General features: G+C 51.0%; 5 protein-coding genes across 5 annotated transcripts; 3 read left to right on the top strand and 2 right to left on the bottom strand.

Annotated features, from left to right (window-relative positions):
- Positions 1-482: 482 nt before the first annotated feature.
- On the top strand, positions 483-3419 carry N7481_000933 (urease Ure; the record flags this gene model as incomplete). Its single annotated transcript, XM_057260152.1, has 6 exons — positions 483-503; positions 564-650; positions 847-1224; positions 1305-2981; positions 3037-3276; positions 3339-3419. The coding sequence occupies 6 exons, from the start codon at positions 483-485 to the stop codon at positions 3417-3419; spliced, it is 2484 nt and encodes an 827-aa protein (XP_057127984.1).
- A 1160-nt stretch (positions 3420-4579) lies between these two features.
- Positions 4580-7624, bottom strand: N7481_000934 (uncharacterized protein; the record flags this gene model as incomplete). Its single annotated transcript, XM_057260153.1, has 7 exons — positions 4580-5617; positions 5669-6238; positions 6298-6566; positions 6622-6775; positions 6969-7067; positions 7308-7441; positions 7597-7624. 7 exons carry the CDS (start codon positions 7622-7624, stop codon positions 4580-4582), a joined length of 2292 nt encoding a protein of 763 aa, XP_057127985.1.
- A 541-nt stretch (positions 7625-8165) lies between these two features.
- Positions 8166-9086, top strand: N7481_000935 (uncharacterized protein; the record flags this gene model as incomplete). Its single annotated transcript, XM_057260154.1, has 1 exon — positions 8166-9086. One exon carries the CDS (start codon positions 8166-8168, stop codon positions 9084-9086), a length of 921 nt encoding a protein of 306 aa, XP_057127986.1.
- Positions 9087-9851: 765 nt separating this feature from the next.
- Positions 9852-11433, top strand: N7481_000936 (nitrogen permease regulating protein NPR2; the record flags this gene model as incomplete). The annotated part of the gene is made up of 4 exons (XM_057260155.1): positions 9852-9894; positions 9959-10387; positions 10442-10578; positions 10633-11433. 4 exons carry the CDS (start codon positions 9852-9854, stop codon positions 11431-11433), a joined length of 1410 nt encoding a protein of 469 aa, XP_057127987.1.
- Positions 11434-12189: 756 nt separating this feature from the next.
- On the bottom strand, positions 12190-14371 carry N7481_000937 (histone acetyltransferase NGG1; the record flags this gene model as incomplete). The annotated part of the gene is made up of 3 exons (XM_057260156.1): positions 12190-13182; positions 13236-13705; positions 13852-14371. The coding sequence occupies 3 exons, from the start codon at positions 14369-14371 to the stop codon at positions 12190-12192; spliced, it is 1983 nt and encodes a 660-aa protein (XP_057127988.1).
- Between the last annotated feature and the right edge of the window lie 839 nt (positions 14372-15210).

Below are 15210 nucleotides of genomic sequence, written 5' to 3' on the forward strand. Positions count from 1 at the left end.
GGTGTCTTCCTATAGGGCCGGTGGGGGCCCTCCACTTATTTCCACCCAAATCTACCCGAGTAAAATTGCCAGAAACAAAAAACGAAAAGCACCACCACGAACCATCATGCTAAGCACTCCTAGTCAAATAACTAGTGGAGACCATTGGCTCCAGCTTGGAGAAAGTAATTAGAAAAACCGTGACTAACACGGCCGAGCACGAGGCCCAATCGGCCAGCACGGCAGCTTATCTCTGGGACTCTCCCACTATCTCCCGCTCCGCCTGTCACGGCATTGCGATGGGAATAAAATATACCGACCTTCCCCCCCCCCACATTCTTAATTCTCCCTTCCCAAACCTTCGTCCTTCAACTTTCGATCCTCCTCCTCTGGCGGACCCGAGACTTCAATCTTTATAATATTTCCCCCAGCTCCATCGATCTCTCTTTTTCAGTCCCTGTGCCAAGCTTTCAAAGTAGCCAGGTTCGGGTTCCACCCGCGTCATGCAGCTCGTTCCTAAGGAGGTAGGTCTTGTTACAGCCAAGCCTGGGGTTTCCCAATGACAGTCGTTGACTCCTCCCCAGCTTGACAAGCTCACCATCGCCCACCTTGGGTTCCTGGCACAGCGTCGCCTGGCCCGGGGTGTGCGTCTCAATCACGCCGAGTCCGTGGTATGTTTCTCAGTTTCCTCTTCCCCGCCTCTGCCCGGGGTAAAAAAAAGTTGAAACGAACAAGTATCGAGGAGGCTAACTAATGCGTTTGTTCCAAAGGCCTTGATCTCTAGCGTTCTGCACGAAGTACGATCCACTTTTCTCCCTATATACCTAATTGATCCACGACTCTGACATCTATTTCTTTCGTTAATAGCTCATTCGCGATGGCCACTACTCCGTCGCCGATCTCATGTCCATCGGTAAGACCATGCTAGGTCGTCGCCATGTCCTTCCCTCCGTCCTCGCGACTCTCGTCGAATTGCAGGTCGAGGGTACTTTCCCTTCCGGTACATACCTCGTCACCGTCCACCACCCCATTAGTAGTGATGATGGAGATCTGGAGCGCGCGCTGTATGGCAGTTTCGTGCCTGTGCCTCACCGCGACGCTTTCCCGGAACCCGACCCCGACGATTTCTTGCCTGAGAAAATGCCCGGAGCGGTCATTCCGTCAAAGCATGCCCGGGTCGAATTGAATGACGGAAGAAAGCGCATTCGCCTCAAGGTCATGAGCAAGGGCGACCGGCCCATTCAGGTACGTGTGGAAGAGCAATCACCAATATCACCGCAATCGGGCGGAAACGGAGAGGCAAAGCTGACGCCGAAATGACACAGGTGGGATCACACTACCATTTCATCGAGACCAACCCACAATTGCACTTCGATCGTATTCAATCCTACGGGTTCCGCCTGGATATTCCCGCCGGCACTTCTATTCGTTTCGAACCTGGCGACACAAAGACCGTGAATCTGGTGGAGATTGGCGGTAACAAGGTCATTCGTGGAGGTAACTGGCTGGCAAATGGGCCATTGGATCTGAGTCGGGCTGATGAAATCGTTACAAAATTACAAACTGCCGGATTTGCGCATGTTCCGGAGCCGACGGTAGATGCTGCTCTGATCACCGGGTTCTCCATGGAGCGTGGGGCCTACTCTCGCATGTTTGGGCCGACGACCGGTGACCTGGTGCGCTTGGGCTTGACTAACTTGTGGGTCGAGGTGGAGAAGGATATGACGAACTACGGCGACGAATGTACCTTCGGCGGAGGCAAGACCATTCGTGATGGCATGGGCCAGGCCTCTGGGAGATCCTCGGCTGAGTGCGCTGACACCGTTATTACGAATGCGTTGATTATCGACTATACTGGTATCTACAAGGCCGACATTGGTATCAAGGATGGATTTATTTGTGGCATTGGCAAAGCCGGTAACCCCGATGTGATGGATGGTGTTCATCCCGATCTGGTGGTGGGTGCTACGACGGATGTGATCGCTGGTGAGAACAAGATCGTTACCGCGGGTGGATTCGATACGCACATTCACTTGATTTGCCCGCAACAGGTGGACGAGGCCCTGGCATCGGGTATCACTACCTTCCTTGGTGGTGGCACTGGCCCGAGTACTGGATCGAACGCCACTACTTGCACCCCTGGACCGAACCACTTGCGTCAAATGATGCAGGCCTGCGACAGCTTGCCAATTAACCTCGGAATCACTGGCAAGGGCAACGATTGTGGTAGAATTAGCATTGAGGAACAGATCAAGGCTGGCGCTGCTGGTCTGAAGCTGCACGAGGATTGGGGTTCCACGCCCGCCGCTATTGATAACTGCCTGACAGTCTGCGAAGAATACGATGTGCAAGCCATGATTCACACAGATACCCTGAACGAGTCTGGATTCGTCGAGCAAACAATCGAGGCTTTCAAGGGCCGTACTATCCACACATACCACACCGAAGGTGCCGGCGGTGGCCACGCGCCAGATATCATCTCGGTGGTGGAGCACCCCAATGTCCTGCCCAGCAGTACAAACCCGACCCGACCCTTCACTCTCAACACTCTCGATGAGCATCTTGACATGCTAATGGTCTGCCACCATTTGTCCAAGAACATCCCCGAAGACGTCGCCTTTGCCGAGAGCCGTATCCGCGCCGAGACCATCGCCGCTGAGGACGTGCTGCACGATCTGGGTGCCATCAGTATGATGTCTTCGGACTCACAAGCTATGGGCCGTTGCGGAGAGGTCATTCTCCGCACCTGGCACACTGCCCACAAGAATAAGACCCAGCGTGGCCCTCTGCCCGAAGATGAGGGCAAGAACAATGATAACTTCCGCGTCAAGCGTTATATCAGCAAGTATACCATCAACCCGTCCCTGGCCCAGGGCATGGCCCACATGATTGGAAGTGTGGAAGTGGGCAAGATTGCAGACCTGGTCCTTTGGAACCCTGCCACTTTCGGCACGAAGCCAGTGCAAGTTTTGAAGAGTGGCATGATTGCCGTTGCAGAGATGGTGCGTGTTTCCCCCTTAACTTTTCCTACGAATCTATATTAAATTTTCATTATAGGGCGATCCTAACGGATCAATCCCGACCATCGAGCCGATGATCGTTCGTCCGATGTTCGGCGCTCGCGTCCCAAGTACATCCATCATGTTCGTTTCCCAAGCGTCCATTGACGAGGGCATCGTGCAGACGTACGGTCTTCGCAAACGCATCGAAGCAGTGAAGAACTGCCGTACTGTCGGAAAGAAGGATATGAAATTCAACGACACAATGCCCAAGATGAAAGTTGATCCGGAGAGTTATGTAAGTGACCTTCCCCCCCCCCCAACCCTGTTCCTGAATCGTGCTGACCCTGCTTGTCCTAGACTGTCGAAGCAGACGGCATGCTGTGCGACGCCGAGCCTGCATCTGAATTACCCTTGACGCAGGCGTACTATATTTTCTAAACATCGGAGCTGTGCATCTGCGAAACGTGGCACTAGTGTTGCTGTGTCACTGTTTCACTTTACCTCTTGGGGGCCTTGAAGGGACGATTTCTCGTCAATGCCTGACTGATTGATACCTTGCTCTTGCCCTTGCCCTTGTCCTTGCCCATCTTTCATCTCTCCCACGCCTTGACGCATTTTCTTGTTCGTATTACTCTTTCTTTGTTTTTCGGTTCATGTTTTTCCCATTTTTGCATTGCCCGGTTTCTATATACCTCATCTCGAATTGCGATTTCCGGGCGTTTTCGTGTCAGCGAAAGAGCGCTTATTTTTCATTTCATTTCATTTCATTTCATTTCATTTCGTTTTCATTTCGTTTCTGTTCTGTAGACAGCTACGAAAGTGACGATTTCTTTCAAAGAGTCTTTCAACTATCTATCTATATGATCACTATTCACTCCATTGCATTCCATCATATCCCAGCTTAATCCCAGCAACCGACATCTCTTACTCGGTTCAAGTTCAAGTTCAAGTTCAAGTTAATAATTTCCAAATCCCGCCTAATCCCATGGCCGAGGAGAGAGGAGACGTTACTTTCGGCCAACAAAGACCCACCACGCCACGTCTCGGACCTCGCCGCATCGACGGCCCCTAACTAATTCTTTCAGGAGTTGGCCGAGCCACGACCCCGCGCTAAATAGTACCTGGGCGGACGGCGCCTTCATACGAGTATTAGTTATCGGGTCGGACCGTGGATCAAGCCACGATTACATCTCGAGGCTTTGGAGGGGTCATGGCGGATTATTGGCGGATTATTCAATCTACGTGAGTAGGTAGAGTCAAGACGCTGGATTTCTAGTGGGAAACTCGGGCTGGTTGGCTGGCTGGCTGGCTTGGACTTGAAGGTTGGTGATAATGCAGTGTAATTATGATAGAGAAATTATCTTCAAAATTCCAAAGGAGCAAGATAGAATTCAAGCAATAGTCCAACTGGAAAAAGAGAGAAAAAAAAAACCAAGTGAATCAAACTCTAGGTTGTGGTCTAGTCACCGAAATGGTTATTTTTGTTTTAGTAGGGATCATGTTTTACCAAATGTGTTACGACGAAACAAGCCATACCCCATGGTATCCTTCCTCTGGGATAAAGAAAAGAGATGGCGCATCTCGCTCAGTGGTCACGGTTACAGCTCCATCTCCTCTTCAGTATGGTTATCACCAGCTGAGACCATCGCCATATCTGCCCATGATTCGTAGGTATCTCGCATTGCAGCAAGGAATGCATCAACACGGCCGCGAGTGCGAGCTTTCATTCGATCACGAACGACTTGTGCTCTTTGTTCCCGTGCCTCATTTGGATCTTCGGAGCTAGGCTCTTCGTTCTCTGCGGAAGGGGCAAGTAATGATTCGGATATTGAGATTGATAGGGTGTCAGTTTGCTGGCTATCTGGGATTGGCGTTGGATGGATGTTGTGTTGCGGTGGAGATTCCTCCCCGTCCTCGTCAAGGTTTGATGGTTGAAGAGATTCCGTGTTTGTATTGAATGGCGCAGGAGTTATGAGCTGAAGAGACTTTTGGGTATTTCCTTCATCATTGGTGATGCCCTCTTCCTCTGATGTCCAGGAGGATGGAACATGCCCAAGTTGGAGTTTTTCGAGATCACAGTGCTCCTGTAGATAGCGATGTGCTTTCCTTACTTCGACACGCTTCGCCTTGACCTGATCAGTGCCGTCGAGCTGATTCCTTGGAAGTGTACTCTGCTCTTGAAGAGAAGATGCGAGCTGCGGAAGCGATAATTGTGAGCTGATATGTTCTTCTTCTTGCTGTTTTTGCGACGAGGCTGCTGGGTCACACTGATCGTGTGTAGTCTGTGCAGTACTTTGCATTTTCAAATATTCATCTGTGGTAGGGTCTGCCGTATTGGACTGTATTTCGTAGTCCACGCTGCTGGATCGAGTGGATTGAGTGGCGATATCATTTTCATACCGAGGGCGCTTCCTCGGGCGAGAATCATTATTATCTGCGTCCTCGAGAATTTTACGCATATGCGTATCGTGAGAAAAGTCGTTTCCCGAGCAAAGGTGGCCGAAGAGTCGTTCTATAGACACATTATCGCTCCATGAAGATTTTTCGACTGTGCATGGATGGATATCCTTTGGTCTAAAAGCAGCGACGAGCTCGCATAGTTCCGAGTATGATGAATGACGCGAGTAAGGAAAGCGCTAGACTTATGTTAGATAAGTCGTGCACCATAGTAGACAATGGAGACTCACGATTGAACTCGGTAGATTGATCTCAGTACTTTGTGATCCTAGAGATTCCTCACCGGACAGACTTTGGCCGAGTTTCGTCACCAGTCGCTCAAGAGGAATTTCATCCTCCTCCTTGACGCCATAGAGATCTAGCGACAGCACCTTATTTCTCGACTCGAACGCTTTCGATATAGCTTTCTGCATCTGTGATAGGACGTCCTTATCTTGGATGTGTTGAAGGCATAGTTGCTCCAACGCCGCAAGAGCAGTCTTGTCCGGTAGCTCAAGCTCATGAACCTGGTATAGATCACCGAGACCCCCACCAGCACCGACCTCTGGGATTTCACCTCCGTCGCTGGTACGATTCACGATAGGCGTGATGTAAACGGTCTTTGACCCACGAGCTACGGGACATGATACCCCGGGCTCGCAGCTATGAACTCGACCGGATTGATCACCGCTCAAGCAGCCTGCAATAAACTTATTGCCAAGCTCGTATCCGCAAAGTGCTGGTGCTTCAGAGGTGGCTTTACTACCAGATAGCCGAGAGAGAGATTGATAGAGACCCATCTGGTAGCGATCCACATGGACCTTGGCTGAGGCTTAGAGGGGTTTCCTTGAGGTCCAATTGTAGTTGGGAGACGGCATACCTGTGTATTGAGAGCTGCTGAAAGAGCGATCCATACTTCCTCATAACCAAAGGTCCATGATCTGAAGTAGAATACAGTGTCATCAGAATATGCATCCACTTTCTGAAGAAGCTCGGCGAGCCCTTGGGCCTTGGATGGGAATGTTCGAAAAGGATTTGAATTGCCAGCAAAGGTGGTATCAAGGTACAGCTTGTCTAGTCGCTTCTGTCCTAAAGTGTATGGTATCAGAATGGGATGTCGCACTAGGCTGTCGATCCACCATCGCTCCGCTGTCTGATGTTAGTCCAATAATGTATTCGATGTATGAGAGGGTCTGGGGCTGACCTCGGATGTCGCCAGTATAGATGATCGCTTTGCCGTCCCCCTCAATTAGAAACATCACAGCCCCGGGGCAGTGGTTGGCATCGAATAAAGTAACCCGGATTCGCCGCCGGGGTGTGAGTTCAATATCAGTGGGGGTGTGCAACGGAATGGGACGCTGTCTGTTCGTCAGTCGTGAACGTTGAAGCCGAGGTGTTGTCTACCCGGAAAGATTGTATGAGGGCAAAGAAGATATTCATTCGAGTAGCTTTAGTCATGGAGACCGTTGATACTGGTGTTCGGATTCCATATGGTAGGAAATGCCGGCGAATACTTTGATTTGCGTACACAACATGAGGTTCCAAACTGACCAATAGTTTACTGAGATGTTTGTAGTGTAACCGACGCGATTCTAAAATTCCCTTCTGAAAGTTCATTCGATGGGGAAATTTCTCAAGGCGTAACAGTAGCTGTGCAGTGCCGGGTTAGTCGGAGATGTTACATGTTTAGCAGCCAACTAGGCAAGGGTCTTGGAAGGATGGATCCACATCCCTGTCGGCTCCTGATTGCTATTTTGAGATCCCACGCGGCACATCGCTGGGTTTGCGATGATGCAGGACTGCAGATCGACATAATTGGAGAGAGGGGTAGTGGGTACATATCTATCCTTCTAGACCCTTTGGATGATCCAACTCAACAACACGACTCACCTCGCGGGTGGCGGAGGAGCAATAAATGAATGGAGCCCGAAAGGACTCTAGGCCCTGCAGATGGTCACTATGCACATGGCTCAGAAAGCAGGCCAGCGGTGCCGGTCGCGCAGGGCTCTTTCGAAAGTAATCGACTGCAGATAATCATGATCAGCTGGCAAATCGTAGATCGTCAAGATGACCTTTGAAATTGGTGGTGGTGGTGGCAAGGCTGACTTGTAATATCAGGGAATTCTGTAAACAATGAGAAAACCGACTTGAAGAGAAGAGCAAGGGTAAAATAGCCAACCTGGCAGGACACCATCAAAGGTCGACATGGGTGATGTGGATGTGGATATGGATGTACTTTAGTACAAGTAGATGGGGGGGGGGTGAGTTGGAAAGGTGAAGGAGAATCCACTCAGTCGGTCCAGCTGGCCGTGCAGCGCCAGCGCACGGGGAAGGCAGGAATGCGGTGGCACCTTCGCACCTTCCCTTTTTCCCTCCTTTGTTGGACTCGTCACTTTTTACTTTCTCACCTGACTTTATCTTACTTTGATATCTTCTTCCTTATTCACGTTCCCTTTCCCTCTCCAATTCCACCTCCATGGCAAATGTTTGGTGGATTCTTTCCCCCTCGACTCTAGACCATCAGCCCCACAGTTAAACGCCCTTCCAGATCGCATCCGACCTCTTCACCCCCCCTTCCCCAAAACAAGAGGCGGGTGGACGGCGGCTCGCCTCGTTTCAGACAAGCGGCTGAGACTCGCTGTTAGGACACGCCAGCACGATATCTTCCCTCGTTCCCATTTCTCCCCTCTTCTTCAATTCCTCTTCTCTTTAGCTCCCCCGTCCCTGGGCTCTTCCTTCTCACCCGTCATGCGGAAACCATCACTCGCCCAGGCCGTGTATAGTGCGACCTTCCCGCGCCCGCGCGCCAGCGACCCCGGCTCCTTTGCAGCGCATATCACTCGCAATCTCGTTCCAGAAGTGCGCATTGAAACAAATACGTTCTACGGTCCCTTGGATTGCATTGAGGCCCAATATCCCGGTTTGGATTACTCCTATGGCCCGCATCGCATGAGACTGGGTCGGTTTACTTGGCATCGCCGACTCTTTCACGTCTTTGATAAGCTACGACTAACAGAGGCCGAGATATCGGAGCTCTGTTGCTGGGAAGGAACCAAATCTGCTCGTCGGCGATATGAGGCCGAGGAAGGAATTACTGTCCGAGACACTACAGCCAGTGGGGTACGCCCTGCGACACCGGCCCGAGAACCTTCGGTTGAGATTCACCACTACGATTGTTGCGGGACAGAAGAAGAGTTCGAGCTGGATCTCGATCTCGACCAGATCATAGAGACTCGTAGCGATGACACCGTGCGCGCGAGCGAGTCTCGTAGCAGCTCGAGTGTGGCCTCGGAGTATCGACACGAGTTTGAGGAAGACTACAGTGATGATGAGATGGAGAGTTGCGGCGTAGCCCTGAACCAACGCTTGCTGGACGCCATGGCCGCGCGCGATCAAGGAGCTGATGTGCCCCTTGACGAGGATTGGGAGCAATGGCTGAAGGAGGCTGGTGAGCGTGGAGGGTACGGCGACATGGTGCATGCGATACGCACCAATCAACCCCTGGGCTTCCTTCCCGAAGCACCGACATCAATACGACACAGCAATCCTCGTATTACTACACCGCGGGCGGCCACATTATCTGCAGAGCAGTATCTCTTTCCAAATCCGGCTGATTACATCGTCTTCCCCCAAACGTCAAATCGCCGCACACACAGCACGGCGCGTTGAAGTAGTCTTTTTGCTGCAAAACACACACCTTGCCCCAACCCCCTCCCCAAAACATCGCCACCAACGTATTTTTACGAGATATCATGGCTGCATTCTCCGGCGCATTCTCGCATTTTCCTTCGCATCCTCATTTCCCGGCGGACTAGCCCTTTGCAGCCCATTTCCGGGTTTTCTTTTATAGCTACTGATGTGTTCCGCTTTGGTATCAAAGCTGCGCATAGATATTCTCAAGTTGCAGTTGTCGCAAAGCGATAGCATGCTCCGTGCTCTAATACCCTCGATCTTTGCACCATTTATTTTCGTTTATCCAACCCATTAGGTCCCGAGGTTACTACTACCATTCGCTATTGAATTCAACGCAACTATCAGATGATGATGTATGTCAGCAGTAGATTTCTACTATATCTTCAGACATAGCTTGAAGCAGGTCAAATCAACTCCGATATTCTAAGATATATTCACATACAAAATATAAGAGTTTGGATTTGTAGATGTCCGTCCTCTGTCCAACTTGAACCATTCCAAGGTTAAGCCGCACTGGCAGCTATCGTGGGTCCACCGATAAGCCTCTCATCTCTTTCTCCACCTCCACCTCCGAGTCCCCTCATCGCCAACTTTCCCCGACTCCCAGGCGCAATGTGGACTACTGCCTGGCCGAGTTGAATTGCAAGTCGGATTGAAAACTGAGTAACCTCTTACTTCCACACTACCCTGCTCCATGCTGCAGACCCCATCCCTAGCTCCGATCGTCGCACCGGCTTCACGATGATCAAGGCAATCTTCTACAGCAAATTCGACACACAGGAGGGTAAGGCCGAACCAACTCAACCCCTTTGTCGCATTATCCGAATACTAACACAAATCTCATCTAGGCCCGAAAGTCGTCCACCAAGTCCCGGACGGAGCGATTGTTCCATCCTCGGCCGCACCCACACAACCCCTCTTCCTGCCCTTTTCCGACGTCTCATTCTTCGTGATTCCTCGCCAGGAGCTCTGCGGCAATCTGCTGCAGGTCTGTACTAATGGCTATCGCGTCTTGGGTTATCCGATCTGCATGAAGTCCGCCCGTTATGACCGCAATGAGTTCATCTTCAACTTTTGCATAGTGCTCGCCGAAGAGGATGATTTCAGCACATATCGGAGCGTGGTGCAGAAGCTTGCTGATCTGATGCATGCTCTGGAAGAGCAGAATGGCTTCTTATCTCGAGACTTTTCAAAAAGCGGGGAGGGCAAGGTGCACAGTCTGTGTGAGATGTTGATGGAAGACCTCAATAACTACTGCGAATGCATGATCCCTATCGGTAGGTCGGCCACTTTTTTTTCCATTCTCACCAGCTTGGACTAATCGCCAGCAGACGATCTTAATACGCTGAACATTAAATTGTTCCCCATATACCCATCTCCTCCGAGTGTCAAGGCGTGGCATGTGCCTCTGTTTACAGTTCGATACCAGGCCTTCATGGACGAGAATTGGGACTTGACTCTGCAACGGGTATGTAGAAACTACTGTGGGAGAGGTAATACCCTCAACTAACCCCTTGTACAGATTGTACCACATATAAATGGCGTCCACAGTGTCCGCATCATCTCCATTCTCGCTGATACAGACTTCTCTCTCACATGTCGTGCCATCCGACATCTTCTATACTATGGATGTTTGTTCATCCTCGACATCTTCTCTTTCTCAGCCATCTATGCCCCCACAGCGCAATTCAGCTCAACCATACCTTCAGACGAATCGATGCAACTGGAATGTGCACGCTATGTAAACACACGCTTTGCACCACATCCTCCCATTGGGCCCCGAACACCACTCCCACCAGCACCAGCAGCCACAAGCAGCGGGAGCGGCGGAGGAGTCGGCGCATTAGCCAGCTCGCTCACCGACCCAGCAGCCAGCATATCCCGCGACGAGTCAGGCTTCGACGCAGAAGAGATCTGGCCACTACTAGGCGAGACAGAAGACGGAGGGACCAACGGCACCGGCAAAGCAATTCCGAGCTCAAATTCACCCGAAGATGAGGTAGTCCCAGCTACCCCAGGGCAAGGGCACCGAGTCGTTGATGGCGTGGGAATCGTCGAGCTGTACGCAAGTCTAAAGCAAGGCCAGAGCGTAAAACAGTGGTATTCAACCCACAGCCGCGAACTGGCCAACATCGATATTCGCCGCTTCATCACATTCGGCGTCATCAAGGGCTTTCTATATCGTGTTCATAAATATGCTTGTGCAACTGGTCAACCCGCGCCGTCGACTCGTTCTTCTAATATCTTACCACCGGCGCATACTTCGACCGGTCCGTCTTCACGAGCCACTACCGGCACTAATACCCCCCTATGCTGCATCTAGTGCTGGTGACGAGACGCCTATTTCGGCGGCGGCCCGTCGAGAAGCGAGTCGTGAGCGGTCGGGGTCTTTTCATAGTGGGAGTCGGAGTGGGCAGGGGGTTGGGGCGTTTGAGGAGGAAGATGATGAAATTGATGATCGGACGATATCGAAATATTTGGATGGTACGCACTCGTTTGATCAGATTTGTACGGAGTTGGAGATTAGTGAGCGGGATTTGACGGTTCGATTGAAGAGGTATCCTGGGGAGGTTTTGATACTTCATCGGTGATGTGGTACTTTGCTTGGACGGTGCTTTCCAGATACAGTAGTTGTCTGAGTGGTTTTTATAACCGATTGATACCCTTAAGTTTGTGAATCTGAGCTTTTATAAACCAGTCATGGCCGACCAGAGCATGAGGATGGCAAGAGGGAAAGGAATACTCAACCCTGTTCGGTAATTGGACAAGCTTAGATTTGATAGGGGAGAATTTACATTTGATGTTGATTGTAGGTATCTATTCGAGGGTAGACACATTATGGCCCAGAGTACCTCCCAGCCAGGCCGAATATGCAAAGACAATGAACTCAATTAGCCCGCGGGATCAAAGCACAAAAACATGAAAAGGTATTCGCAAACGCCGGGCCCAGCCCATCATTCCAGTCATATCGTAATAGTTTGCGACAATAGGGAGAAAATCGCCACAAGGGGAAGGGGGTGATGTAAGATCTAGAAGCCGAAAGCCTCTAGGATTGTATGGTTATTACCATGGGCAGCATCTACTCCTCATCCCACGCCTCCAATTCCGCCTTCTCGTATTCAGCCATTGTCCCCTGATCGAAGATTGTCTCTCCTTCCGAGGGGATAGTAGTCTTGATATCTTCGAAGATAGGCAAGAAAGCATCATTCCATCGCTTACGGCGATCCATGACAATTTTAGCCGCATCGCCGACAGCCGGGCGTGAAACACCCGCCCCAGCAACATGACTACCGCCACCTGCACCGCCAGGACGATGTTTAGCCTGGGAGCCCTTCTTGCTCTTGCCCATGGTCCGGGTACGCTTCAGATACGCCTGTTGAACCTGTGAGTCCAAGTCGTCTTGGATGGTGGTGAATTCCAGCAAGGCCATGTGTTCCTGAGCAATTTTCATGATTCGAGCTTTGCGCGCGTTGTTGACGACTATTTGCTTCTTCAGCTCGCTCTGAAGGAGACGGAGACGTTCGGAAACCTCGTCGTCGAAGTGTGCGTCATAATCGGGGTTATCGTCCGGTCCTAAGAAGCCGATGTAGCGGAGTTCTGCCTTGGCGCGTTCGTCAAGTTGGGCGTGGTCGAGTTTGGCAACAGAGGTCCTGAATCCGGTTGGAGAGGCATCGCGGAAAGCTGTTGCTGGAGGGAGAGGCTTTTCTTTTTCTTCTGTCTTTGGATCTAGCTCGCCATTAGGCTGGTCCAGGTCCATTGAGTCTCCTCCCAATCCACTTGTTGTAGGTATGTCTCCGTTGGTCGATCCAGCATTTTCTTTGTCCTCGGGAAGCGTGCGGTGTTCATAGCGTAGCAAAGAACAGAGTCGACTGATGAGCGGTCCAACTGAAACTTCATTGGTCTCAGATTTTTCGTCCGTCAGGGTGTCTATGCTGCCACGCCCTTGGTTCAAGGGGAGTTGATCCTTGTCATCCTGGTTCTGGTCGTAGGAAACGCCGTCCTCTTCCGACCATATTTGACGGTATGACTTCTTTGCCCGGCGTGGGTTCATAAATGGTGTTACTCGATCTCCCTGTATTCGGTCAGCAATTGGATTCTTGAATAAAGCCGTACTGTAGATCTCACCCTTTCCCTCAGCCAGGCAATATCCTCTTCCGTCAGAGGCCGGACATACGGCTCAATGTACGCCAGGAAGGTGTTGGCGCTAACTTGGTTGGAAGGCTTGGCGTTGCTGAAGTCTTTGTCCGGGGCAATACCTGCCATCATGTGGGCAAGATCGCTCTTGGGGAATACCGCAACACTGTAGATTTGCTTCTTCTCCTCGTCCGTTGTCTCGGGGAAAACATCGCGAATGTGGTAGACGGTCGGGTCGTCGAACTTGACTGGGTTTTCGCCGAATACTTGGATCTGGGGTACGGAGGGTTGCGGTTCGGGTTGGTGAGAGCTGTCGCTGGATTCTGAGCCGGGACTGCCAGGAGCTTCATCCCCGTCGGCGCCAGTCGTAGCACCGTTGGGGGACAGCATTGAGGGGGGAGAAAGGGAAGAGCTTCCTTCCGAGGCTGCGTGTTTGGAAATTTTCGATACTGGGGAAGCAGCTGTGTTTGGTCAGTCAATCGGACATTGTGAAAGAATGGAATACTGGGCAGCAAATGATGCGACAAATTTGCGGGGTGGAGAGGTGGTGGGCAAGAGTGGAGTGACCTCAATGACAATGAGTGCTGGGATGTTAGAACTCGCTTACCTCCTTCAACTTTGGTTTCTGCTCCGTCCTGACGCGCCACATCATGGGCACCATGGTTTAAAGGTCGCTCTTCTTTGCTTGCCCGCTCTTTGCGCTTCTTGGTCTTTTTGTGAACGGGGTCGTCTTCCTCTTCCGTCTCGCGCTTGAGCTTCGCCCGATCCCCAACCTCACGGGATAGCTCTTGATCTTCTACCACATCCTTTCTCTTATGTACCAACTCACGCATGCCTTGGTTACAGGTTTCCCCGCGAGAATCCGCCATGTCGCTGAGACTGTTAAGATGCTCCACCAAGGCTTCCAGGGTTTTGGAATCGGGAATGTTGGGTCCAGCAACCAAGTCAAGCATCTCAGCATATTGGCCATTGGCCGCATCGATGAGCTTTGTTACATCGCTTTCAAGGTAGCTCGGTAATTGAGCTGTCTTCCCAGGAGCGCCACCTGCCGTAGATGGAGTTGTGTTGCGGCTGCGAGATTGGCGCGGATCGCGGCCTTTGCCTTTGCTTTTGTAGGCGGAAGGCATCGTGTAGTGTTTTTCTATGAGTCACGCTCGGCTTCTTCGAGGGAGAGGACACGGGAGGACGAAAGAAGGCGTGAAATGATGAGTGGGAGGGTCGGAGGGTCTTAGAGGGTGCTGATGGTAGTCGAATAACGCATGCTGTCAGACACGGTTTATCGCGATTCAATTTTCATGAGCCAGGAAACTCTATTCGATCTTCACATGAGCCAAATGTAGCCAGACGCGAATGTAGCGATGATCCGATGACGGAGACTCAGCTCTGCTATGGCATGTACTGGGGCGCCTTGATCTGGGGGAGCTACACGTGATCGCGCATCGCGATACCTGGGCGGTGACGATATGCAGAATTGTTAATATGCGATCATGATTCAGCGCCAAGACTAGTCATGCCTTAGGCCAAATGTACTGTTCTTCCGGTACTGTGAGAACTATAACAGAAAATGGGGGATAAATAATCTCAAAGAATTACAGATGCCGGGATTGTTCCAATTTTCTATCCGACAAGTTTAGAAGAATATCGTAACTAAGTAAAAGCAAATAAGCACGGTTCTAAATCATACCTTCTCGGCTCACTAGTTGTATAGATATATTTTGAAGTGGTTTAAGTCAAAGGTTGGGGCCAGAGTAATTCAATAATCAACACTAGCACTACTGTATTAATGCCTAGTATGACCTCAGTATTTTCACAAAGCAAGAGATTCCAATATGCTGCTGATCTAATACCTGCTAGTAATCCTCCACGGCTCCCGCAAGCAGCATCCGCAAACGGATTGCCCGATCCGGCCGTAGATCACTACTATAACCTCAGCCCCCACAACCCTAAAGGGTGAACAATCTATGGC

The sequence above is a fragment of the Penicillium waksmanii genome (genome assembly GCF_028829765.1).
Source record: "Penicillium waksmanii strain IBT 27052 chromosome Unknown utg000001l:1.0-4852451.0:1.0-4856178.0, whole genome shotgun sequence".
Taxonomy (NCBI): Eukaryota; Fungi; Ascomycota; class Eurotiomycetes; order Eurotiales; family Aspergillaceae; genus Penicillium; species Penicillium waksmanii.